The sequence below is a fragment of the Mchenga conophoros genome, linkage group LG19 (genome assembly GCF_057382185.1).
Source record: "Mchenga conophoros isolate Kocher_MC1m ecotype Shallow Benthic linkage group LG19, M_conophoros_male_GT1.1, whole genome shotgun sequence".
Lineage (NCBI taxonomy): Eukaryota > Metazoa > Chordata > Actinopteri > Cichliformes > Cichlidae > Mchenga > Mchenga conophoros.
The window spans coordinates 8,667,160-8,692,420 of record NC_140544.1 but is presented as its reverse complement, the minus strand read 5'-3'; the positions used below and the strand labels follow the sequence as shown (position 1 = coordinate 8,692,420).

Sequence of the window (25,261 nt, the reverse complement as noted above, 5' to 3'; positions counted from 1 at the left end):
TGCGTTACTGCGTTACTAAAACCGTGATTTTTTTGCGAGAATGTCTCATGACAGTGACGTAAGCGAGTGCAATGTTGGTGACAACAGCTGTGTGCAGATCAACAATGGATCATATATCGAGTGCGGAGAGAATATGAGCGTGCAGCGTTTAAAGCATGGAAGTACTGACCTTACTTCCATAAAAAGTAACAAAAACATTAGCGTCCGTTGTGCGTGGGAAGAAAACTTCTTTTTACAGCGAAAAAAACCCCCTAAACTTCCAAGCAAGCACAGAGTGCGCTATGACGTAATGGGAAATTCACAGAGAAACTCGCGGATTCTTCCACTGACCGCAGCACACCTGCACCAGGGTAAACCTCCGCCTACCCCACTCCTGCTTTACAGGTGAAAATAGAGCAACAGGACCGCTGAGTCTTTGACTTTATTTATTTTCTGCTGTGTTTTACTTGCATCTATTTGAAAGACTGAGTGTAAACACAAAAAATATTTTATTTTATGTGCTGGAATGTGCAGAAAATAGGTTTAAATATTAAACTAATTTCTTCCAGTCAGAGAATGTTGCATATAATTAAATTTTTGCTTGATGCATAAAGCTAAAACATTAAAACTAATAAAACAAGTTTTAAAAAGAGACTTTTCCATTTGATTACATTTTGTATGATGGATTATGCAGAAAAAGTAGAATTGGGCTGAAAGATCTATCGCTTTATCACCTATTCAGGTTGTAAATCGTTTTTAAAAAGTAACTAAGTAATTAATTAATTTTGAAAATAAGTAATCAGTAAAGTAACGGGATTACTTTTTGGAAGAAGTAATCGGTAATTAGTTACTGATTACTTTTTTCAAGTAACTTGACCAACACTGGCCACTATAGTCTGTTCACAATCATAACCTGGCCCAGGCTAGCTCTGGAGAGGAGATGCAGCTCCTGATTATATAGTGAGAGGCTCCTCCCACTGTCTGAAACAACAATGAAATATCAAATTAAGAGTAAACATAGGTTGTTTATAGTAGTGTTAAATCTGCCATTTAAATTTCTAATTATAATATAATAGTTAAACAATGGGAACATTAATATACATATATTTAGAAAATCCCCACACAACTGTAAATGTTTAAAATCAACAGATTCTTCAAACTCATACCACACTCCTGCTCCTTCATAACACTTGGTAACTTCCCTCCAAGGAACTTTACCATAAAAGGAGTCCGAAAACCCAACTGGTTTGGCTGTTGCTATGTTTTTACCAGATGCAGACCAGGTGCAGTCTGGAGGAGAAGTGAGAAAGAAATTAGATGCAAATCTTAAAACTAGTATTTTAAGCAACTCTCTTCTTCACTTCAGGAGTAATGTGGCAGCAGTACACACAAAACGCTGCAGTATGCTTAGAGGTCACAGGCCAAAAAGATTCTTCCTCTTGTCAGCAGGGGGAGACAAAGATGCATAAGCTAAAATTTTCAGTAGCTGCATTTTTAACCAAAGACCAGTCATTTTACTTCTACTTACTAATAATCAAGTGTAGTGTTTTATAATGATACTGCTAATAAGCACTGTACTATGTTTCCGCACAACAATTTCAGTGTGTTCTTTTTTCTTTTCTGTCACTCCATGGAACAGCTCTTGAGGTCAGAATAGAAACTTTTTATTGTCTCACAAGTCGCTTCTGAATACTCTTAAAGGGTTTTTATGAATGTTTGACATGTAGTTATGGTTTTTATTGCTCTCGTTTATTTATTAGTTTTTATTCTACTCTGTTTACATTTGTAGTATTTCTATTTTTTCAAGCACTTTGTAACTTTGTTAAGAAAAATTTCATATCAAAAAGTTTTAAACTGGTGTAACAGGAAATGTCATCTCTAATATGTTTTTTTTTTCAAGAAAATAAGTAATTATGTAAAATATAATTAAATAAGTAATTACATTTTGCAGTCATGCCTAGCAGGAGGAGCTTGTTAAATTAATACTTTTTCAACATTTTACTAAGGCAAAATAATAATAAAATCTGCTATTTACTTTATCTGTAATATTTCTCTAAATGTCATCATTTGTGTTCCAGATTTGTTTTATTTCTGTTCTAAAAAACAAACAAAGCTTTGTAAGGTTTAATGGGAACAAACTACAAAACTTCTGGAACACTATCATTTGGACAGGTGAGACCAAAGTGTTTTTTTCTGTCATGGAACAGTTCATGGAGGTCAGAACAGAAACTTCACTATTGCTTTACAAGTCACTTCATTTTTTTCATATTAAAAAACTTTAATGAATATTTGACATGTAGTTATGTTTTTTATTGCTCTTGTTTATTTATTATTTATCCTACTTGTTCTGTTTACATTGTGCTATGTATATTTTTACAAGCAAGAGAAAACAAATTATCTGCAAATAGATATTAAAACGCAATGGCCAATAAACCATCAACTGTCACCAACCCAACACAGGAGACACCACCTGAACTGGAATCTAGATTCAATAATCAAAAATGCAAAGTTGATGGCCAGTTGATGGCCAATAAACCATCAACTGTCACAGACACACCATCACCAACAACAGGACCCAGCTCCTGAACCTGAATCTAGGCCAAACAATCAAAATTGCAAAAATCTGTTTGTGTGCTTGTGTGAGTGCTGTATGGGGAGCCCAGATGACTCAGACACAGAAGATTCAAACCAAGGGCAACCTGCCATTTCACAGCAAAATGCGGTTGTGAGCATAGTAAACAATTCCTTTGGTGGCACTAATACCATTAATGTCGGGAATAAAAATACTGCCCGGAATATTCAAGTTAATATGGGCTGAATGACTCATGCTTGTGCCTTAATTTTAAAAAGACCGTATCAATGTTTTTTAGTAAACCTAAAACAACCGTGGCTGCAGTAAAAGTCTGCTTGGGTGCACAAGAATTAATTAATGTTGAGGAATTTAAGTATTTGGGAGTGCTACTAGACTCTAAATTATCCTTTAAAAAACACATTAAAAAAGTAGTGAAAACTGTAAATGTTAATATACAGAACTTTAGACATATCCGCACATCATTAACAGACACAGCAGCGATTACATTCCTGCATTCTATGATACTGGCTCATATTGAATATTGTATTACAAGTTGGTCCTATACGAGCTCTGCTGCTATTGGGCCAATTGAAGTATGCTACAAAAGAGCATTGAAAATATTAGATAAAAAACCTTTTTCATATCACCATTGTCAAATTTTAGAAAAATACAAGTTTTTAAATTTTACTAATTTCAAATTATTTAAATCTGCCTGTCTAATATACAAAATTATACATGGTCTGGCGCCTCCACCAATGAGTGATTTTATTAAACAAAAGTCTAGCAGTGTTGCCGGGTCTCGACTGACTCGAGCCACTGTTAGAGGTGATTGTGAACTGGCACTCAGGCGGACCACCTTTTCACAGAATGCTCTGTCATATCAGGGAGTGAGCTTCTGGAATAGTCTTCCACTGTCAGTGAGGGAAAGTACAAGTCTACCCATCTTTAAGAGTCACTTAAAAGGGCGGCTGAGGGACACACAGCCTGAGGGACACTTAGATATAAGTTTAAAATCCTCACCTTTACGTTTATGTCTCTACAAGGTGAGGCCCCCATCTATATCTCGGAGCTTCTCAAACCCTATTCTCCAAAGCGAACTCTTAGATCCACTGATAGTGGTCGTCTATCTATTCCACGGACTCGTCTGAAAACAAAGGGGGATCACGCTTTTCAAACCCTGGCTCCAATACTGTGGAACGGTTTACCCTCCTCACTACGGACCATCGACACGGTGGCCTCTTTTAAAAAACAGCTTAAAACTCATCTGTTTAGACAGGCATTTGGGTAATATGTTGTCTTATTTTATATTTATATTGTACTATTGCTTGTTTGATATGCTTTTATATTTCTTCTAATATTGTTCGTTTGACATGTTTTTATGTGAAGCACTTTGTAACAGCGTTTTTGTCTTAAAAAGTGCTATATAAATAAATTTTACTTACTTACTTACTTACTACACACAAACATGTAATCATGTTTAATAATCATGTTTTATATTGGACGGGAAAAAGAGTTAGTGTATTACAAAAAGGGAAACAACTGTTAGTGCAATGGGTGAACGCAATCTCACGATGGTCAGGGCATGTACAATACTGGGGTTTGTGCAATATAATTGATGTGTTTCCGTTATTGTTATCTATACTGTCCTCTGTGTCCACTCTCCTTGTCATTGTTTGTTCTAGTATAATGTGATCACTGTTTTTGTCCTTGTCACATGACCTGTAAATAGTGTCTCTGTATGTTTTTACTAACTTGTGTTTAACACCAACCTGCCAGAGGGTCTGCAGATGGAAATTAGCCCAAGGCTATAATCTGGCATATTTACATTTGTTAAAATGTTCATTAATATGTATTGCCCCTCTTTCTATAAAAAATAAATAAATAAATAAAATATCTTTAACAAACTGCAGCTAGAGCTCCCTCCGGGTTGAATGTAGTTTGCTTGAATCCTAGAAAACTAATTGGATTTTAAATTGGCTCTTTTTAAATTGATCGAGTCACTTGACACTTACACCTTTGATAAAGTCTTGCGTGTGTCAGCTTCCTTTTTACAGATACAAAAATATGTAAATGTACTGATCTGAATTATAATATTTCTGACTGTCAAAATTTCCCAGATTCAAATCGAATTAAATTGAATCGAATCGGGACCTTGTGAATTGAATCGATTCTAGAAATCAGTGACAATACCCAGCCCTACTCAACACTGCCCCTAGCATCCTGGAGCACTTCTGTCGTCTTTTGTACGTGTTTTGGAGTTTTTACGTGCTTCTGAGTTTTTACGTGTTTTGATGTTTTGGAGTTTTTACGTGTTTTGGAGTTTGTACGTGCTTAAGAGTTTTTACGTGTTTTGGAGTTTGTACGTGTTTTGGAGTTTGTACGTGCTTCAGAGTTTTTACGTGTTTTGGAGTTTGTACGCTTTTTTTGGAGTTTGTACGTGCTTTGTCTCTAGGGGTAACGTAAATATACTTTTATTTATTCACTCCACATGAAATTTAATAAATAAATCATATAATACAAAAAACAAATATTCACATTTCAACTTTTAACTATTTAAATTTTTCCTTTTAAACAAATTTAAAGTGAAACAACACAAAACACTGCAAACCACAACACAATTAAATATAAATTAAAATATGAAAACAAAAAGATGTACATTCTCTGTCATATGAGCCTGCATGAATAAACTTTCTGAATCCTTTATCATCCTCAACTAAAAATAGTTGTGGATGATTACTAGACCTTTCTAATGTGACGTTGTTGTCCCTGACTCTCTTTCTCTCTCTCTCCCTCCAGCTCTGTTCCTGTGCTACTGTGAGTGTAACTACTGCCCCTCCCCCCTCTGCCCAGCGCAAAGCACAAGGCTCGCATGCAGAGTGAAGCGGAAAAAGTGCGAGAGAAAGGGTGAGAGAAAGAAAAGAAAAAGAACACGGCTAGCGATAAGGAGCCGGCTCGTGTCGTTCACTTCAAAGACCCGGCTCTTAGAGCTGTTTCGTTCGCGACCGACACATCACTAATGTTTAATAGTTTTAGAACATTGGGCCTTGAGGATTGGAGCGGTTTTCCTCCTGCCCTCAGTTTGATTAAACCAGAATCACATCATATTTTCGGCGCTACACAGTAGTGAGATAAGTTTGTGGATGTTGTGTCCGCAGCTTCGGTTATCATTTTAACCTCTCGCTGGTTAGCTAGCGTGAGCCATAAGCTAACAGCTAACCTGGTTAATGAAGCTAGAGTTCCACGCACATGTAAACACAGCTCGTCTCTGCTGCTTTAACTGTTAAATCAGAAGGCAATACTGCGGTTGACGGGGTTTATTATGTGAAATAGTAGCTTGTTTAGTTTAAACAGCCTAGGCGGCTAGCTTCTTGCGTCTCCCTCTCCTGGGGTTGGAAGGGGCACGTTTCCTCTTTTTTCAGCCACGCAGACCGAGCTGTTTGCGTTCTCTTGCCTTGCATACGTTCTTATTCTGAACTTAATCTGGAATTCATTGCATAGTGTTTGTGCGGGATATAAATGACAAGATGTCGTTTTTCAACAGATTTAGTAAAAAAACCATGTCCAGTGTGAATAAAACTTTCACGGCAATCATCTGCTGTATAGACAGCTTGGCAGTTTATACAGGACTATAATGCCCAGACATGATTCTTTTGAAAACCGTATATCTTTCCACAGGTCTCAACTTCATATATCACCTAGACACAGAGCTGGATGAGGCCAGCACAAATAGCGGCCTATCGGACGAAGATGACTTCTTTGGGTCCATGGGGTCAGGAAAGTCAGAAGCTGGGGAGTTGGAGAGGTAAAATTTCCTCAGAAGTCAATGTGCCACATGAACCATTGCATTAATAATAAATTTATTAATGCTCTATATCAACAGTTACAGACTATATAGAACAACTTTATGGAGCTTTATGTTGGCAAAGTGCAGATCAGCTATTTTAGGGTTGCCGACCCCTGATCTATTGCATAGCTTTCCTCACATCAGGAAGCTGTCAATCAAAATCAATACAGCTCTTCCTGCATCTGGAGCTTGTGAAAGACTGTGCGAGACTCCTGTGCCTTAATTTTTTAATGTGTTTAGATATATTCTGTTTGAAAATACTAAAATTTGTATATTTACTTATTTTTGTTTTTATAATAGCTTTTATTTTTAAAAAGTAAAAAATATATCAGACCTTACAACCAGTTACTCAGTACTTGAGTAGTCTTTTCACCAACTACTTTTTTACTCTTACGTGAGTAATTTTTTGAATGACTACTTTTCACTTTTACTTGAGTAATAATATTGTAAAGTAATTCTACTCTTCCTTGAGTACAATTTTTGGATACTCAACCCACCTCTGGAAAACAGCACTAAGGAAAAGCAACAAACAGAAGAGATTTGTTTGGGTCACGAAACACAAGGAATGAACATTAGACCAGTGGAAATCTGTGCTTTGGTCTGATGAGTCCAAACTTGAGCTCTTTGGGTCCACCTGCAACGTATTTGTGTGACACAGAAAAGGTGAACGGATGGTCTCTACATGCATGGTACCCACTGTGAAGCATGGAGGAGGTGTGATGGTGTCAAGTTCTTTGCTGATGACACTGTTGGAGATTTATGCAAAATTGAATCACACTGAACTAGCATGACTACCATAACTTTTGACTGGTAGTGTATATACACTCCTACCCTTCTTTCAACATCCAGTTTCCTGTGCCAGACCTTCTATTGATCCACTGAGGCAGACATGTAAAAAAACGTGAACTAAAGCACATTTCTATATATAACAGCCCGTTCTCACTCCCGAGGCGTAACATGTCGACGTTTTGTCACGTCCCGCGGCGTTCCTGAGGAACGCGAAAGGAGACCTTCGGCGTTCTTATGGTACGCGGCGGGTTATGGCTGGAATCCAGTGCAATGACGCTCCCGCGGTAATAGACGTTCCAGCCCTGTATTCCAGCCCTAAACCTAACCTTATCCGTAGCCCTGACCATAACCTTATTCCTGACCTTAACCAGGACTTTAATAATGTTAAATAGCGTGCTACTAAGCGATTTGAAGAAAAAGAGCAAACGTGTAGATTCAGTCCAGACGGTTCTCATATTTCCTCTTTTTTCCGAGGTCGTCATTTAGGAACGTGGTGGGTAGCCGAAAACGTAATATGGTGACGATTTGTCACCTAGCGTAAAATGTTACGCTTTGGGAGTGAGAACGTGTTGTATATAAACAGGACTTTAAATCTACATCAACAGCTACTTCAGAGGAAATTCTTCAATAAACTGCAACCAAAGGCTCAACTCAGAGGACAAAACCCAACCTGTTATAAACAGTGTGACAGCAAACTTTCTCTTGTGTAAAGTTACAAATAGAATTATCCACAGGAGCTTTTATACATAATGAAGTTATAATTCGTCCTGTAGAAATTATTTAAGCTATATAGTTCCCTTTGTGATAACTCTGCTATGAATGCCTCTCATTAATTTTTTTAATTTTAAAATCAGACAGCCCACTATGAGCAAACAACAGTGGGAAGGAAAAACTCCCTTCTTGAAGGAAAAAACCTCTGTGACTGTCTTTGTGCACACTTTAACCTGATTCAGTTTTCTTACTTGTCAAAATGCACCATGGGTAAAAAAAAAAACCAAAACAAAACAATCTTTGAAATAGTAATGAAGGAGAATCCTCAGCAAAGATGAATTAAACAAGTTTTATTTTGATCAAATTTTACTTTAAGTAAAAAACATCTTTATTTGATGACATTAAAGTCATCAAATAAAGACAGTTTTGATGGAGCTCCTGACCCAGCCCAAGCTCTCTATGAAGACGAGGAAAAACTCCCCAGGGGGCCAGATCGATGGGAAGAAACCTCGGGAAAGCCCATTCAAAGAGAGATCCCCTTTCCTGGGATGGCTGGGGGGGGGGTTACAGGTACTCCAAAAAAGCTAAATTTTTATTTATTTTTTAAGATTGACCCATTCTATCTATTCCTGTCCAACAGAAAAAAGAAAGGAAGTTACTACAATGTATCATACATATATGATAAGGTGTGAATTGTGCGTTTGTGTGTGTTATCTTAGCCAAGGGTGAAGCTGGAGCTCCTCCAGTGTTGGGCGCTTCTCCGGGACTGTAGTTAAACATGCGTCCAAGAAATTGCGGCATTCTTGAAAGAAAGAAAAGATCAAAAAGATGAAGATGATAGTTCTAGTGATCCAAGGCATCAGTGAATCTGGAAGTGTGAAGTTTTCTTACCTGTGGACAGACGCTTTTTGATGCTCAGTTTCTTTGTGAGGAACCTCTCTGTATTAAAGTCCCGTGCATGAAGCGCTTCATACAACACCACTCCCATTTGCCACACCGTGGTGGGTCCACACCTGTAGCAGCTCCTCCTGTACCACTCGGGAGGGGTGTGAAGAGGTGTGCCTAACAAACAGACCCAATTACAATTTCTTCTAAAACAAAAGACACAAATTGTTACATCTGTGAAAAGCAGGAGCAGAATATGTTACCATAGAAGATGCGATACAGAGATCGCTGCTTAACAAAGCAGCTCAGTCCAAAGTCAATGATGCGAACACGAGGCACATCTGAGCCGGTCTCAATCAGAATGTTTTCTCCCTTGATGTCTCGATGAAAGATGTGTTTATCCTCAAGTTCCTTTACAGCATCAACTAGTTGCTTCAGAATGACCTGAAAAAGATGAAAAACACAATAATGAGTTAATGCTTTTCTGCCTTGATTGAATGCTGTACAGTCTAAGGTTCTCCCAGTCAACCTACCTTGGCCTTGTCTTCTGTTAAAGTTCTTCCATTTTCTGCTTTGTAGTTTTGCAGGTCCACAGCGGGGACAGGTCTCTCCAGCACCAGGATCAGCTCTTTGCCAAGGTCGAACCACTCCAGCAAGGACACAGGTGCTGATATTCCCACTGACCCTTCTGCTTCACCTGCAAGTTTAACCATAATGGCCACTTCCACTGAGAGCTTCTTCCCGCTTTCATCCTGAAATATTACAACAAAGTGGATGATGAGGAACGCCGCATTCAATCCAGTAATGTAAAACTGATTCAAGTGTTGGACACTTACCGCCACTTTGCAGTAGACTTTATTTTTGGGAATGTGTTTGATGGCAACCTAAAAGACACAGAGCATTGGTGAGCATTTCCTCAGTATGACATAATGAAAGGTGGAAACACAGCAGACGTCTCAGTTTACAATATTATCCATTATCTGCGTTACTGCCTGTCTTACTACCATCATCTGAACACTTACTGGAAAACGATCTTCTATCCGGTAGCCAGAAAACACTGCTCCGCAGCCTCCTTCTCCGAGCTGGTGCTCCTCCACATATCTGGCTTGGAATTCACCTGAACAGACAAAACAGCAAATCTTATTTTATTACAGCTGTGACACAAATTACTCTCCTCTGTAGCATAAATGTTCCTTTTGCCCTTCCGCTGAATATAAAACCCAAGCTGCTTGCTACTTACGTTTTTGGTCTGCCACTGATTTTTTGTCCTGGTCCACATTCCTTTTTTTTTTTCTTGGGTGACTCTCTGTTGTCTCCCGTGGCCTTTCTTTTGCCATTTTTTGCGCACACCTGTTTGTTGTTCAAGTCTGGAGATGTGGAAAACACCAAAAGCACATCAGCTCACTGGATGATAGACACAAACACTAAACACCAATATCTTAAACCTAGCAACCACACTTAATCTACCCCCTTATTCAACTAATTAGCCTACCTTTACCAGAGTCCAACGAGGAGGATGCTTGCTCCTTGTCACCGCTCATATGATCAAGCAGTTTAGCCCTCTTTGCTTTCTTTGTTGTGCCCTCTCCATCTTGCACAACCTTGCGCTTTACTCCTTTGACCACATCTGAGCTGGTGGAAGGACCAGCCTGCTCAGCGACCCTCCTCCTTTTTATTGGGGTCTTCTTTTCAGGACTGGCCTTTCTTTTAGCAGTCCTGCTCTTACAATCTATAAACGACAACAACACAGTGGTGAAAAAGAGTCCCCGACATCAGGACTGGAAGCATTTTGATGGCAAAGAATTTGAAATTGCTTTTGCTTAAATTATTACAAGTTTATTCTTGGGATAAAAAAACTGACCAGTGCGAATTGATACTAGGTTTACTAAGTCTTAGATCTTGATGACACTTGTTGGTCTGTTTTTACTGTTGAGTCCAAGAGTAAACTTATTACATTATTTTACCAAAAGACCGGTAACCTTTCTTTGATTAGACATCTTGTATTAAAGCTATTTTCAATCAAACATATGATTCAATTGCTCTAAAAATGATTCACACAGTGTCAACATTTCTAGGATTTGTATTTTACCAGGATTTTATTTTATTATTTTACTTACCTTGATCTCCTGAATCTTTCTTATCGGCTGGAGTGGTAATTTTTCTTGTTTCCTTTTTCATTGTAATTTCGGAGAACTTTTAAAATTGAAAATGTAAACCGTAGTGAGTTAATATTGAGTTAATATTCCTTCAAATGTGCGCCCTTCAAATGCTTGACTTTTCTAACTGAATTCTGTAAGTGAGCTTTATAAGTAAACTCTGGAAACTACAGCAACACAACATAGAATCTTGCCTTCCAGTGACTTCACTGACTGCCAGTAGTTCAAAGTAGTTTACAGAAAAACACTCTGGCAGACAAAGCCATAATATTTCATATAATTCAATCATTTCATATCAATTAAACAGTTTCTTTCATTATCTTTCATCGTTTGTATAAAGACCTCATGTATGGATGACAGTATGAAGATTTGTGGTTGACCACACACTAATAAACACAGTGTCAGCTACATTGTCATCTGATTTAAAGTATTTATTATTGTACATTTAACTGTCATGGCACGGAGTCTGTGACCCAGTGTTTTGTGTTTGTTGATTTATATTCATTGATTATTCTTATGTATGTTTTTGGTTCTCTTTATTGTTTTCTTCTTGTGTTATATTCTTAGGCTTTAGGTTTCTGTTACTTTGCCTTACCCCTGTGTCCCACGTGTCACGTCTAGTCATTCTTGTTTCCATGTTCCCCAATTTCTCCCCAGTTAGTCATGTCTCTGTGTCAACTCTGTGTCTTTGTAAAAGTCTCTTGTTTGCTGTTTTACTTTGATAGTCTTGTGTGCTATGTTAGTGTTTTCATGTCTGTGAAGGTTCTCAGTCATCCAGGTCATCGTAGTCTAAGGAGTTTGGAAAGAAAGAAGTCTCTTTCTAAGCTCCTTAGACTATGTTAGTGTTTTCAGTTTTCCTTCCCCATGGTCTTGTTGTTTGTGATTTCTTGCAGCTGTGCTCTCATCCTGTGTCTTATTCCCTCATTTATCCCTCTGTGTATTTAAGCCCATTGCCTTCCTCTGTTTGCTGTTGGGTTGTCTGTGTATCATCCATGACATTTCCCATGTTCCAGGTTATCATTTGTTGTGCTCCATGTCTCAGATCTTTAGTTTCTTTATACTTGCTTCTAGTTGCCTCCCTGTTTAGTTTTTGTTAGTTTAGTCTTTGTATTCCTGCATTTTTGTTTGTTGTTTTGTGCTGCCTCAATAAAAGGCATATTTTCAGTTTAAGTCCTCGTCAGCCTCTGCATTTGGGTCCTATCTCTCTTCACTCCACACATCTGCCAGAGCAGCCATGACATTAACTTTCTTATTATATCAAACGACAGACCAATGAAAGATAAAGGGATAAAAACAGAGTGTGTGTACTATCAAATATAACAAGTTTTTATAAAGGACAACAAATGATGTTTTGTCACAAGCTCCCAGTAAAGGTTTCTGTTAAGTATAAAAAACAGTTGTTCATCTCTTGTGTTAGGTGCTGTTTTTATGCTCGAATGATTCACAGGTCAGTGTTAAGTGGCTTAACTGATGTGAAAGATCAGGAACCCACAGAGTGTTTGCGTGACTATCTGGTTTCTTTTATTTAGAGCACAGAAATGTCCCTTTTTGGTCTAGAACCATGGTCTTTTCCTGGCAGCCAGCTTTCCAGATTATTCCACACTCTAGTGATGGGATTTCCGGCTCTTTTTAGAGAACCGGCTTTTTCGGCTCAGCTCACTAAAAAGAGCCGGCTCTTTCGGCTCGCACATGGCTCTTTAGGTTGTTTTGTTTGCTTTAATTAATTTATTATTAACAACAATATAAAATTATGCACAAAATGAATTACTAATGTAAAAAAAGTGGTTTTATTTATATATGTTTATATATAAATATATGCGGTACCCCCTAGATTCAAAGCACGTACAAACTACAAAACACATTTCTAGCGTTAACTGAACTTCCAAAACAGAGCTACTAGTGAAGAAAATATAATCTGATCAAACATTATTCAGCTTTAAATATTGTTCAGCTTTAAAGTTACTGTGCAACTGTGTAATAAAAATGTGCTCACGACTTTGGCCTTGAGAGCGATAAGAAGCGATCGCCTCATCCTGCAGGTGCAAGATATCTGCAAGCGAAGAGACTAGAACACCCAAGGCCGCTTTCCTTTTATGGAGTTGTTTTTCTGCTAATGCAGCACTTTCCTCACAACCCCCTCCTGTAAGTTTTAGAGAATATATACCCATCCTCACAGCAAATATGAGGAATCTCCTGATGTGAGCTGTGTTGAGAGGTTGTCTCTGTCTCAATAAAAGTTCACTGATTCCCCATCTGCCGCAGGTGTCCGGTTGTCTTCATTCTCCGCCAGCCTGGTTAAGTCAATTCCTCCTTAACATCTAAAAGAACCTATTTAATGAAGGAAGACGGGTTCACTTTGTGTTTAATATTATTCTATTGCTGTTGTTGTTTTTTTTATATCCTTCAATTGGCGTCACGAACAGGATCCGCTCCAGGGCAACTGGAACGGATGGGAGGACATCGGCAGTGGTCTGAGTGAACGGAGTTTGGACAAAAGCTGTGTGCACACAAAAACAAGGTAAGCAGACCTTTTATTTCTGCTATATTGAACATTATAAAAATACTTAGTGTCCAAACTCCTAGTAATTCATAACCAAAATTGTCTGGCTTACTTAAGGCTTGTTGAGAATCAGACAAGTGAATAAGAGATAAGTGAATAAGAAATAAGTGAATAAGTGAATAAAGATAAGAGTGAACTGAGGTCTGACCACGGTTGCAGCCGACGGGTTGCTCTCCGGTGTCGGATATATACCTCAGTGCAGGTCTGGGACCTTGAAAGGGTTTATTAGTAACGCCTTTCTAAATAAATTAAAAGGTTAAAGGCCTTGAGAATATTTTTTAGTAATATTCTCTAAACTACAGAAGGGTTAGGAAGGCCCAGAGGACTTTATTAGAAAAGATCCTCTAAAACTTAAAAAGGAGAAGTACTGGTTGGAGTCCAAAGGAGGGGTCCCTTTGATCAATAGGAGAAAACGGATCTCTTCTTAAAACCCCGATGATTTTAGTGTTTTAAATGTTTTGATGTTCTGTTTGATATTGGACACACATAAATACACGCTGAATGCTTGCTGTGGAACACTGGGCAGGACAGTTTGGTTCTCCGTTGTTCACAGATTACACAATTAAAGGAACTAGGTTCCTCTTTTGGTTAAAATAATACACCACACATAGAATTTTTTTTACACATTTATTACATACATAAGGAGGGTAATGAGTGACTGCAGGTAATGTATGAAGTGTGAATGAGACGTGTGAACAAGGTGACAACCAACTAGCACCCCTATCAGGAAGCTCTAGGCAAGGTTACCCGCCAGACTCCGGTTTGGTAGAAGCTTGGTAACACCTGAAGGGATATTTCAGTGCTGACTCACCTTTAAAGCAGCGCCCCAGCTGTTAGTGCCTAACAGAGGCAGAAACCCAGCTGGCCCAAATTCTCCTTTAAAATCAATAAAAGAACACTCCTCCATTGACAGTAAAATGGATGGAGAATTAGATCGAGAAACTAATGATGATGGTTGGGGTCCCGGTGTTATTCTTAGCACATTGGGAGAACAATTAACATGTGTTGAGACAGTCATCAACTCCACACACCAGCCTAAAGAAGCAAAAAAGCAGAAAGAGTCATTGAGGAAAACAGCTGAAAGGTTAATGAAAGAAAAGGGAAAGGACGAGGGGAGTAGTGGTAACTGGGGAATAATTTGGCAGAATAAGGCTATGCAGGCAAAAGAGAAAGAGGAAGAAGCCAACTCAGCAGCAGCAGGTGCAGGTGTGATGAGCGGGGTGAGACACAGAAAGGAAGCAGATAAGCACGCAGGCCGCAAAGTTAAATTTAATCACTGGGTGTGTTTATGGGAAACTGCAAAACCACACATGAAGAAAAATAGGTCTCAGCCACCTCCCTATTCTGCCTCAACTCCTCCCTCAGCAGGCATATATCCGGTACTTAATATCTCTGGTGGAATAATGACTATTGGAGAAGAACCGCCCGTAGCTCCAACTCCCATAGATACCAAGCATTTTTGCCCAGGAAGCTCCTCTCTGTCGGCGACACCCTCAGCTAGTAGTAGAGCCCCCTCTTCCATGTCCCATTGTTTTGGAACCGGATCTGAGGGCCTAACTGACCCATTTGCGAGCGCACCATTTGCGGTTCGAATGAACAGACAGGAACCCACTGAACAACAATTAACTGATCTAGAAGCAGCATTACGCAGCTGCTTAAATGAACATAGGTCAGTGGTCCAGGTGAATAATCGTGTTGCGTCAGCCCCTCTTTCCCGGTCCAACCCCTTTGCCAGCACTCCTGTCGCTGTTAAGGGAGATCTGACCGCTACTGCAAAAACTGAGCCTGGCACTTCACCAAATGTCACAGTTACCATGTCTTTGGTGGGCCGTCAGGATCCGGAAACACAGATGAGTTTAGCCCACGTTTTTGCTGACACTGCTACCCCACCAGGCGGGGGAAAAACTGAGGATACTGATGATGAACTCAGTGACCTTAACAATACACCCCCCTCTACCCCTCCCAGTTTAAGATATCAGACTAGATCTAAGGGCCCTGTGCCTCAGCCTCCAGGCATGTTTCCCCTGGTCCAGACTAAAGCGCAACATAGACCAGTGTATCAACCTTATTCATTCGGAGATGTCCAGGCCCTAGTGGACAAACTCCCTGACATAATGGAGGGAGGGAATGCCTGGTTGGCTGGTTTGGATAAATACACAGCTGGACAGGACCTCGCACTGGGAGATTTTAGAGCTATTATAACTAGGTGCACATCCCGATCTCAGGCAGCGGACCTGGAACAAAATGCGGGTACTACCATGCATGAGAACGAGGTGCCACTAATGCAGGCCTTGAGGTTTATTGGACCGGCCCTGCGCAAACAATTCCCACCCAAAAATCAAGGCACCTTACAGAAATTTAAATGGGAGGGAAAGCAAAATCCCACCCATTATCTAAATCAGGCTGTTGAAGACTGGGTGAACCATACAGGTCATCACCCCAGTAGGACTTGTTCACAGAGCATGTGGTTTAGAAGGGCGGTGCTGAGGGGCATTCCGGAGTCAGTAAGCCAGAAAATGGAGGATAATCCTGATTTGCAGGACTGTGACTTTGCAATCTGGAAGAAACATTTGATTTTTAATCTTAACAAAGTGCAGATTAAGTCTGATGATAAAGCGGAGAGCGTCGAAGATTTACAGTTGCAACTGTTGAAGGTTCAGCTGCAGAAAGCTAAAAACGACCTGGGTGGAAAAGGTGACAAGCCTAAAAAGCAGCTTGTGGCCGCTGCGGCTCCCCCTCCTGGTCCAGTTGCCCCTGATTTGTATCCGAACCCATGGCCAACTGATCCACAGCCCCCCCAGTATGGTGCTTATCACTCCCCGGCCCCTTATGGGCAGAGAGGTTCCCCATTTGGAGGAAACAGAGGTGGTTTCAGGGGAAGGGGTCAGATGGGAGGTGGTAGGGGAGGCCAGATGTATGTTTGTTTCCGGTGTGGACAACCTGGACACTGGGCTAAAGCGTGCCCTTTGAACCCGGCTGCTGGAAGAGGCAGGGGAGCCCGTGGTGGGCCCTATCAGCATCCTGGCCACAGAGGTGGACCTCGTGGTGCTTTAGTTGAAGTGCCCCCGGCCCCACAGATGCCTGTGATGGGGTGGGAGTACTACGAGGGTGGTCCCCAGCTATAGGACACCCCACAGACTGCCCAGGACGGTGAAGGGACAACGGCGGACCCTATGCTGTCCATAACTGTAGATAGAAGAAGAAGCAGCTTTTTAGTGGACACTGGAGCTACGTACTCCACCATTAAGGATGTTGCTCGTGAAAGACTTACTGACAGAGTGATTACAGTGGTGGGCATATCTGGGGAACCTAAAACTCTGCCTTACACCGTGCCCCTCCCCACAACGGTTGGAGATCAGACTTTGTTACACAGCTATGTTTGTTCAAAACAGGCGCCTGTGAATTTACTGGGAAGAGACTTGTTGATTAAATTAGGAGCCACAATACTCTGCTCTTCACAAGGCCTAACTGTGACTCTCCCTACTGGGGTTGTGCTTCCCTGTTCTAATGGGCCAGAGGGAGGTGGTCAGTTTCTGCTGCAACCCTCCTCCTGTTTGGCGGACTCTGCTGACATCTACTGGGCATTATTGGAAGTTGAAACACCTGCTGAACCAGGAGTTTGTACTGCTTTTCAGCAATGGCGGCCGTGGCTCTCACTCCTACATCCTTATGTCCCTCCCCCTGACCCACCTCATGTTACACTGTTTTATGACAGGCATGACACCACCTGGTACCAGCACATGTTCCAAGAGCAGTGTGAGGGGCGGGCTTGGTCTCTGAACATGTCGTGCATTTTTGCGGCACCGGAGGGAGTGGCAGCAGCGGTTACTTTTACAACAGATCAATTACAGTGGTACATGATGTCTGATGAGGCAGCTCCCCATGTGTCACTGGCCTTACATCCTGGACACCAGGCTAAGGAGCTGGGTGGAATGGTTAAACGTTCCCTGGCGGCCACTGACTGGACACCTACAAAACTCCCACAGGTTTTGTTTTCTCCATCTACCAAGACATACCAAATTTTAAATGATTGCTTTAATTCCTCAACACTGCAACATCGAGTGGTCAGCGGGTCACATGGAAGAGAACACACAGACCACTGTGATGCTGCGCCTTTACTCGACTCTCTTCCAGATTGTTTGTGGTCCCTTGGACCCACAGATGTAGGTTTAGTTGATGTGGAGCCAGTCTCTTTTCAACTGTCATCTGCTACCCCTTTGTGGCAGCCTCAGTACCCACACAGACCGGAGGCTGAGGCTGGGATTGCAGAAACAATTTCTGGTTTGGTCACTGCCGGTGTCTTGGAGCCCTCCTGCTCTGAGTGGAACACGCCCATCCTACCCGTTGAGAAAAAAGGCACGGGGAAGTTCAGAATGGCACATGATTTGAGAAGGATTAATGCCTTACTTGGCACTCCTACTTTGCCTGTGCCTAATCCTTATGTTGCCTTGACCAACCTCCCACCATCTCATGCCTGGTTCACCTGCATTGACTTGGCTAATGCCTTTTTCTGCCTCCCACTTCGTGAGTCACTGCGTGACATTTTCTCATTTACATTTAGAGGCCGACAATGGCGTTACACTCGCTTACCACAGGGATTTGCCCTCTCCCCAGGACTGTTTAATCAGTGTTTGAAAGAACTTTTACAAACCAGCCCACTACCATCTGACTGTATGTTAATACAATATGTGGATGACCTTTTGCTGTCTGCCCCCACGGCTGACATCTGTTTGGAGGCCACCAGAGTGGTACTTCACCACCTGGCCAACACAGGTTTTAAAGTGAGCAAAAACAAACTACAGATTGCAAGAAAACAGGTTTCTTTTCTAGGCCGCATGGTCTCACAGTCCGGTATTTCCTTGTCCCCAGAACACAGGAACTCCATTTTGCACCATCCAAAACCTCTAACTGTAAAAGACATGTTGTCATTTTTGGGCCTGACTGGTTACAGCAGGACCTATGTCCCAGACTATGTTGGCCTTACTTCCCCTTTGCGCGCTTTGGTAAATGAACAAGGCATGAGAAACCTCTCTGCTCCCCTCTCATGGACTACAGAAACAGAACAGGCGTTTATAAAGTTAAAACAACAGCTTTCTGTCGCCTCTGACCTTGCTGTGCCAGATTATGCTTTGCCTTTTCATCTTGATGTTTCTGGAACTGGAACCCATATCAATGGTATCCTGTTCCAGAAAAAAGGGGGAGAGAGAAAAGTGTTGACATATGTAAGCGTAATGCTTGACAACACTGAAAAACGCCACCCACCGTGCACACAACACGTTTCTGGACTTGCAAAAATCATTCAGAAAACAGCACACATAGTGATGAACCACCCACTAAAAATTTTGACATCACACAGTGTGGTGGCCTACGTCTCCTCACAGGCCTTCACACTCACTTCACTCAGGCAGAGACGCCTCAGTACCATTTTGGAAGCACCACACATCACCTACTCACATGAAGGCATAAACATGGCTGATCACATGGGATCCGGGGAACCACATATGTGTGAAGAGGTTGTGCAGGTACAGGAGAAAATCAGGCCAGATTTGCAGGCAGAACCTCTAATGGATGCAGAAAAAGATTGGTTCACAGATGGATGTTGTTTCAGAACTGAAAGTGGAATGTTGAAGGCTGCATGGGCAATAGTGGAACAGACAGACATGAGATGGAAAACAGTGAAGGCAGAGCAGTTGACAGGACAACAGTCTGCACAGAGAGCTGAACTGAGAGCGGTGATTGAAGCCTTAAGGATGGGAAAGGGACAGAAAGTGAATATATACAGTGATTCAGCTTATGCTGTGGGAGCAGTGCATGTGGAGCTCAAGCAGTGGCTAAGAGCTGGTTTTTTGACAGCCAGCGGAAAGCTTATTAAACATGAGATAGAAATGAGGGAATTAGCGGAAGCACTGTTGTTACCTGTTAAGGTGGCAGTGGTAAAATGCAAAGGACACAGTGCCGGATTGGATTTAGTGGCATTAGGTAACAAACAGGCCGACTTAGTAGCTAAGCAGACAGCTGGTTACTTACCCTCCCTGATTATGGTAATGGACCCAGAAGCCACACCCCCTCCAGAAAGACCACCCATACAACTAGGCCTAGCCACAATCAGAGAGTTACAGGACAAAGCCAGCCCCCAGGAAAAATCATTATGGGTAACAAGAGGGGCCACAAACACAGATGTCTGGCGTGGCCCAGATGGAAGGCCCATTCTACCGCCAGGGGTCAGACAGACAGCAATGGAAGAGGCACATGGAGTGGGGCATGTGGGACCTGCACAAATGATGAGGAACTTAGCCGTCTGGTGGCACCCTTATCTAAAAGACATGACAAAATACATGGTTAAAACCTGTAAGGAGTGCAACCAATTTGGAATCAAGCCCGCCTTCAAGCCAATAGCAGGGTACTTCCCCATCCCACTTTGCCCAGGGAAAGAAATAATCATTGATTACACAGACATGGTGGACAGAGTAGGTGGTTACAGGTACCTGCTGGTGGCTGTGGATGCATTTTCAGGTTGGCCAGAAGCCTGGCCGACAGCAAGTGAAAACAGTAGAACTGTGGTGAAGTGTCTGATTAATCATTATATACCACAGCATGGGTTTCCCGAGGTCATAAGGTCGGACAATGGTTCACATTTCAGGAACCACGATCTGCAGAGGGTTGAAGCCGCATTAGGTTTGAAACATAAGTTTGGCTCAGTTTACCACCCCCAGTCCCAGGGGAAAGTGGAAAGGATGAATCAAACTCTAAAAACTAAATTGGCTAAAATCTGTGCACAGACCAAATTAGATTGGGTTAAGGCATTGCCTCTTGCATTAATGTCCATAAGATGCTCAGTAAATCAAACCTCTGGTTACACTCCATTTGAGTTGGAGCATGGCAGGCCTTTTCCTGGCCCCTCCTCTCGCCTGTTAATGTCGGATGAAGCTGATTCAGACCTCGATCCGAGGACATATTATAACATGCTCCGCAGTTTTGTTGCCCAGTATTCCTCACAGGTCGCTGAAAGAAACCAGCAAGAGCTGAAAGAGGCGGCTACACCTGGAATGGACTACGTCCTCCTGAAAGTCACAAAGAGAAAGTGGGCTGAGCCTCGCTGGACAGGCCCTTACCGCATAACAGAGCGGACCTCCCACGCTGTCAGGCTCGAAGGGAAAGGTGACACCTGGTTTCATTACACACAGTGCGCTGCTGCCACCGAACCAGGAAGAACCTTGAGAGAGGTGCAGAAGGACCTGTCAGAAGGAGCTGCAACAGCATCACCAACCACTTGAGGGAGCCAAAACTCAACCTACAAGCCGGCTGGTTACAAAAGGGGGTGTTCTTCATACTGAACTAAACATTTTTATTTTTCTATTTTTAACATCTTTTATGACTGTGCTTTTATATTGGCTTGAGTTTTTAAGATTTACATTTTACATTGCAATAGTTTTAACCGCTGAAAGCTCATTTAAAGTTGTGTCACTGATACTTTTTGTTGCTCTTTAACTCCTAGAACACGCCCTTGGCGAGGTGGGGGGAACTGGACCACCTTTCTCTGCCCCATCATCTTCTATTAGAAGACATCCAAGCTAAGTAAACATGTCTTGGCCCTTTCCCCCTGAAATGACAGGCAGGCAAAGATGTTGCGTCTTTGTTTGCTTCCTGGCCCTGGGTCTCATTCCCATTGGCATAATCCTGATCTGTGAAGGGCCCCCGACACTTCTGACACCTTCAAGTTCAAAAGCTTCGCCCCCTTCTGACAGTCCCAATCTGACAAATGTAGCCCCTAGGGTCTTGCCCACCACTTCCTCTCCAGTTTTGCCCACGCCCGATCCATTTAGAAAGAAACGACACACGGTTACCTCCTGCACCCCAAGTACGACTAGAATGATTACTCTCTGTGTCCCCAACAATAAAAGTTGGGTAGTCGAAATAGATTTCGCTAGCTTCCCAGTCACTCCCGTCACCAAAGACCAAGGGGGGGATCTTTTTAACCTTGCAGTACATCTCTCCTCCTCAGTGTGGTATATAACCCTGGGAGGTTGGCATCAGTGGAAGTGGTCCAGTTTAGTGTCAGAAACGGACCTCGATTGGTCCAAGCACTCTAGGGGTCAGGCTTTGCACTGGAGAAACCAAAATATGCTCAGAATAGCAAAAAAACCGGATCTTTCAGGCTTAATTTTTACCCTAAAGGATCTGGCCTTGACCTCCTGTCAACAATTTATACTTGCCCCTTGGACTGATCGCACCGCCCTGTATTGGCAAATGGAAATATGCCCTAGCGTTGGTGCAGCTCCAAGCTCTGTAGTTAAAGATGATAACCCCACCTTTAATGGCCCTCCGGTGACATATACAAACGGGGGGAGAAACGGCCGAATACGCATTGTAGACACAAATAAAATGTCTAAAGATGACCTCTTCCAAATTCTAACCGGTATTTCTGGAGCAACAAACAACTGGTTACTACTAGCTGAACAAGCTGCTGACAAGACGGCTTCCGACTGCATAGTATGTATGGGAGCCCGCCCCACTTTAAGAGTTGTACCGGCGCCAGTCAATAGTGCATGCCTCCTGCATCTTATGAACAATACAAAACGAGGTCATTGCTCATATCTGGAAAACCACTTTCCTAAAACTCAACGCTCGGTCTCTAATAAACCACCTTTCTTTTCTTCAGATGTAGCTGTGAACAATTTCACTTGTATTAACCTGACTGGCAATGCAGTAAAACTAGGTAGCTTGAACTCTTCTTGGTGCACTGAGATGACGGTTATGAAACCAAACTTCCGACCTACGGCTAGGGCTGATTTGTGGTGGTGGTGTGGCAATAACAAGTTATATGATGGTTTCCCTCGGGATGCGTCAGGTCTTTGCGCTCTCATAACTCTTATTTTACCTGTTTTAGTCACTCCAGTAGATCTCTCTATAAAAGTACACGAAGTTGGCCTCCCATCCTCCTCTGAACGCCGCTCTAAACGTTCTCTAATCCCAGGTTCAGCTCATAATCCAACCTATATTGATGCTGTAGGTATACCCCGTGGGGTCCCCGATGAATATAAACTGCGAGACCAGGTTAAAGCAGGATGGGCCTCGATACTTTGGATGGTTGAAATAAATGCGAATGTAGACAGAATTAACTACATTCACTTTAATGTGCAACTGTTGGCTAATTACACTCGAGATGGTTTTGAAGCTGTGCATGCACAGTTATCTGCCACTTCCCTAATGGCTTTCCAAAACAGGGTCGCAACGGATTTTCTCCTCGCAGAAAGAGGCGGAGTCTGCAGCCTTTTTGGTCAGGAGTGCTGTACCTATATCCCCAATAACACAGCTCCTGATGGTTCCCTCACTAAAGCTATTACTGGTCTCACAGCTCTTACTGTTAAAATGAAGGAACACTCCGGCGTTGATACTGCCATGTGGGACTCTTGGCTTAACATGTTTGGCAAATATAAGGCCCTTGTAGCTTCCATCCTAGTTTCCATCTCAGTTTTTGTTGCTATCCTAGTCACCTGCGGTTGCTGTTGTATTCCATGCATTCGATCCCTCTTCCAGAGATTGATTGTTACAGCTCTCACTCCTGAGGATAAGGATCTCGCCCGGCAGATGCCTTTATTGGCTAGTCAACTTCCCACCTCCTCGCCAACGGATGATGAAAACTCTGATCGTGAGGGCGACGAACATTATCGTCTTTCTCTTGTTTAAATGCTTCTAGAATGGTTGTTTCTCTGTGGTGTTTTGTATTAGGTTTGTTATTAATTGTTTCCCTCACCCACTTCCTCTTGAAGGATATATCTGGTTGAACTGTGTCTGGTCGGGTTGTGAGGGTTAAGCGATGTTCTCAGGGTCTCCGGACTTAAGCCTGAGCGAATGTGTACTCCCACCACTGGATATAAATTGTTTTTTTTTCCACACCCCTTCCTCACGTTTTACCATATTCACTTTTGAATGTCCTTAGCAGTTACCGTTCTGGGTTTATTTTACGGTTGATTTATTCTTTCACATTTTCACGTTTATATCTCTCGTTATTATAGTATACTCTGTACTCTCCACATTTTTATCATTACTTATGCTTTTTGGTTGCTGAGTTACAGGAACTGTTAATTTTGTGTCACTACCCTGGTTGCACTAACTCGTTGTATCCTTGGTTGCAGGACAGCTGTTACTGCTTTCGTCGGGAACCGAGACTGCTTGCAGCCGACCCCTGGGCAGGGTGGTGCCTGGACTCTTTTCTCCTCATCTGCAATGACAGATAAAGACAAATGATAAGACCCGAGGAGTTTTTCGAGCCAGGCTTCGACACGTCTCTGTGTTCCTTTGAATGTTACTTATTTTTGTGTGTTGACCCATTTAAGATGGGTCAAAAGGGGGATTTGAAGAAAATATAATCTGATCAAACATTATTCAGCTTTAAATATTGTTCAGCTTTAAAGTTACTGTGCAACTGTGTAATAAAAATGTGCTCACGACTTTGGCCTTGAGAGCGATAAGAAGCGATCGCCTCATCCTGCAGGTGCAAGATATCTGCAAGCGAAGAGACTAGAACACCCAAGGCCGCTTTCCTTTTATGGAGTTGTTTTTCTGCTAATGCAGCACTTTCCTCACAACCCCCTCCTGTAAGTTTTAGAGAATATATACCCATCCTCACAGCAAATATGAGGAATCTCCTGATGTGAGCTGTGTTGAGAGGTTGTCTCTGTCTCAATAAAAGTTCACTGATTCCCCATCTGCCGCAGGTGTCCGGTTGTCTTCATTCTCCGCCAGCCTGGTTAAGTCAATTCCTCCTTAACATCTAAAAGAACCTATTTAATGAAGGAAGACGGGTTCACTTTGTGTTTAATATTATTCTATTGCTGTTGTTGTTTTTTTTATATCCTTCACTAGATCACTTAAATTACACAGTTGAAAGCATGTGTGTATTGTTTGTGTATTTATACACATGCACTCATATATATTCAAATAATTTAAAAAAATGTTCATTTACCTGTTACTACCACACACCAAATCCGGTCGCTGGTACTTGCTGGCTTGTGTAGCCAGTAGGTAACAAAAGCTCAACACTGCGCCCAGCATCCTGGAGCACTTCTGTTGTATTTTGTACGTGTTTTGGAGTTTTTTACGTGCTTCTGAGTTTTTACTTGTTTTGGTGTTTGTACGTGCTTCGGGGTTTGTATGTGCTTCAGAGTTCAGACGTGTTTTGAAGTTTGTACGTGCTTTGTCTCTAGGGGTAACGTAAATATACTTTTATTTATTCACTCCACATAAAATTTTATAAATAAATCATAAAATACAAAAAACAACTATTCACATTTCAAATTTTAACTATTTAAAATTTCAGCTTTTTTCTTTTAAACAAATTTAAAGTGAAACAACATAAAACACTGCAAACCACAACACAATATAAATTAAAATATGAAAACAAAAAGAACATGCACATTCTCTGTCATATGGGCCTGCATGAATAAACTTTCTGAATCCTTTATCATTCACAACTGAAAATAGTTGTGGATGATTACTATACTTCTCTAATGTGACGTTGTTGTCCCTGGCTCTTTCCCTCCTGCTCTGTTCCTGTGCTACTGCCAGTGTAACTACTGCCCCTCTCTTCCCAGCGCAAGCACAAGGCTCGCATGCTGAGTTAAGCGGAAAAAATTGCGAGAGAGAGGGTGAGAGAAAGAAAAAAAAAAACCCCACGGCTCGCGATAAGGAGCCGCCTCGCGTCTTTCACATCAAAGATTGGCTCTAAGAGCCATTTCGTTTTTGTATTATATGATTTATTTATT

At 41.8% G+C, this 25,261-nt stretch overlaps 3 protein-coding genes and 1 long non-coding RNA gene across 4 annotated transcripts; 3 read left to right on the top strand and 1 right to left on the bottom strand.

Annotated features, from left to right (window-relative positions):
• Nucleotides 1–5,294: 5,294 nt before the first annotated feature.
• LOC146551662 (uncharacterized) lies at nucleotides 5,295–10,407 on the top strand. The gene is made up of 3 exons (XR_014889925.1): nucleotides 5,295–5,455; nucleotides 6,227–6,353; nucleotides 9,360–10,407. It is a non-coding gene; the product is annotated as an uncharacterized LOC146551662 (long non-coding RNA).
• LOC146551661 (serine/threonine-protein kinase pim-1-like) lies at nucleotides 8,292–10,407 on the bottom strand. The gene is made up of 8 exons (XM_085257107.1): nucleotides 10,273–10,407; nucleotides 10,021–10,147; nucleotides 9,803–9,897; nucleotides 9,617–9,664; nucleotides 9,314–9,532; nucleotides 9,044–9,224; nucleotides 8,787–8,957; nucleotides 8,292–8,697 (listed from the first exon to the last, which is right to left on the bottom strand). Exons 2-8 carry the CDS (start codon nucleotides 10,115–10,117, stop codon nucleotides 8,606–8,608), a joined length of 903 nt encoding a protein of 300 aa, XP_085113233.1. The 5' UTR covers nucleotides 10,118–10,147; nucleotides 10,273–10,407; the 3' UTR covers nucleotides 8,292–8,605.
• Nucleotides 10,408–13,728: 3,321 nt separating this feature from the next.
• LOC146551660 (uncharacterized) lies at nucleotides 13,729–16,621 on the top strand. The gene has a single exon (XM_085256460.1). It carries the CDS (start codon nucleotides 14,414–14,416, stop codon nucleotides 16,619–16,621), a length of 2,208 nt encoding a protein of 735 aa, XP_085112586.1. The 5' UTR covers nucleotides 13,729–14,413.
• Nucleotides 16,622–21,027: 4,406 nt separating this feature from the next.
• LOC146551659 (uncharacterized) lies at nucleotides 21,028–23,379 on the top strand. The gene has a single exon (XM_085256461.1). The coding sequence runs from the start codon at nucleotides 21,078–21,080 to the stop codon at nucleotides 23,181–23,183; it is 2,106 nt and encodes a 701-aa protein (XP_085112587.1). The 5' UTR covers nucleotides 21,028–21,077; the 3' UTR covers nucleotides 23,184–23,379.
• Nucleotides 23,380–25,261: the final 1,882 nt, after the last annotated feature.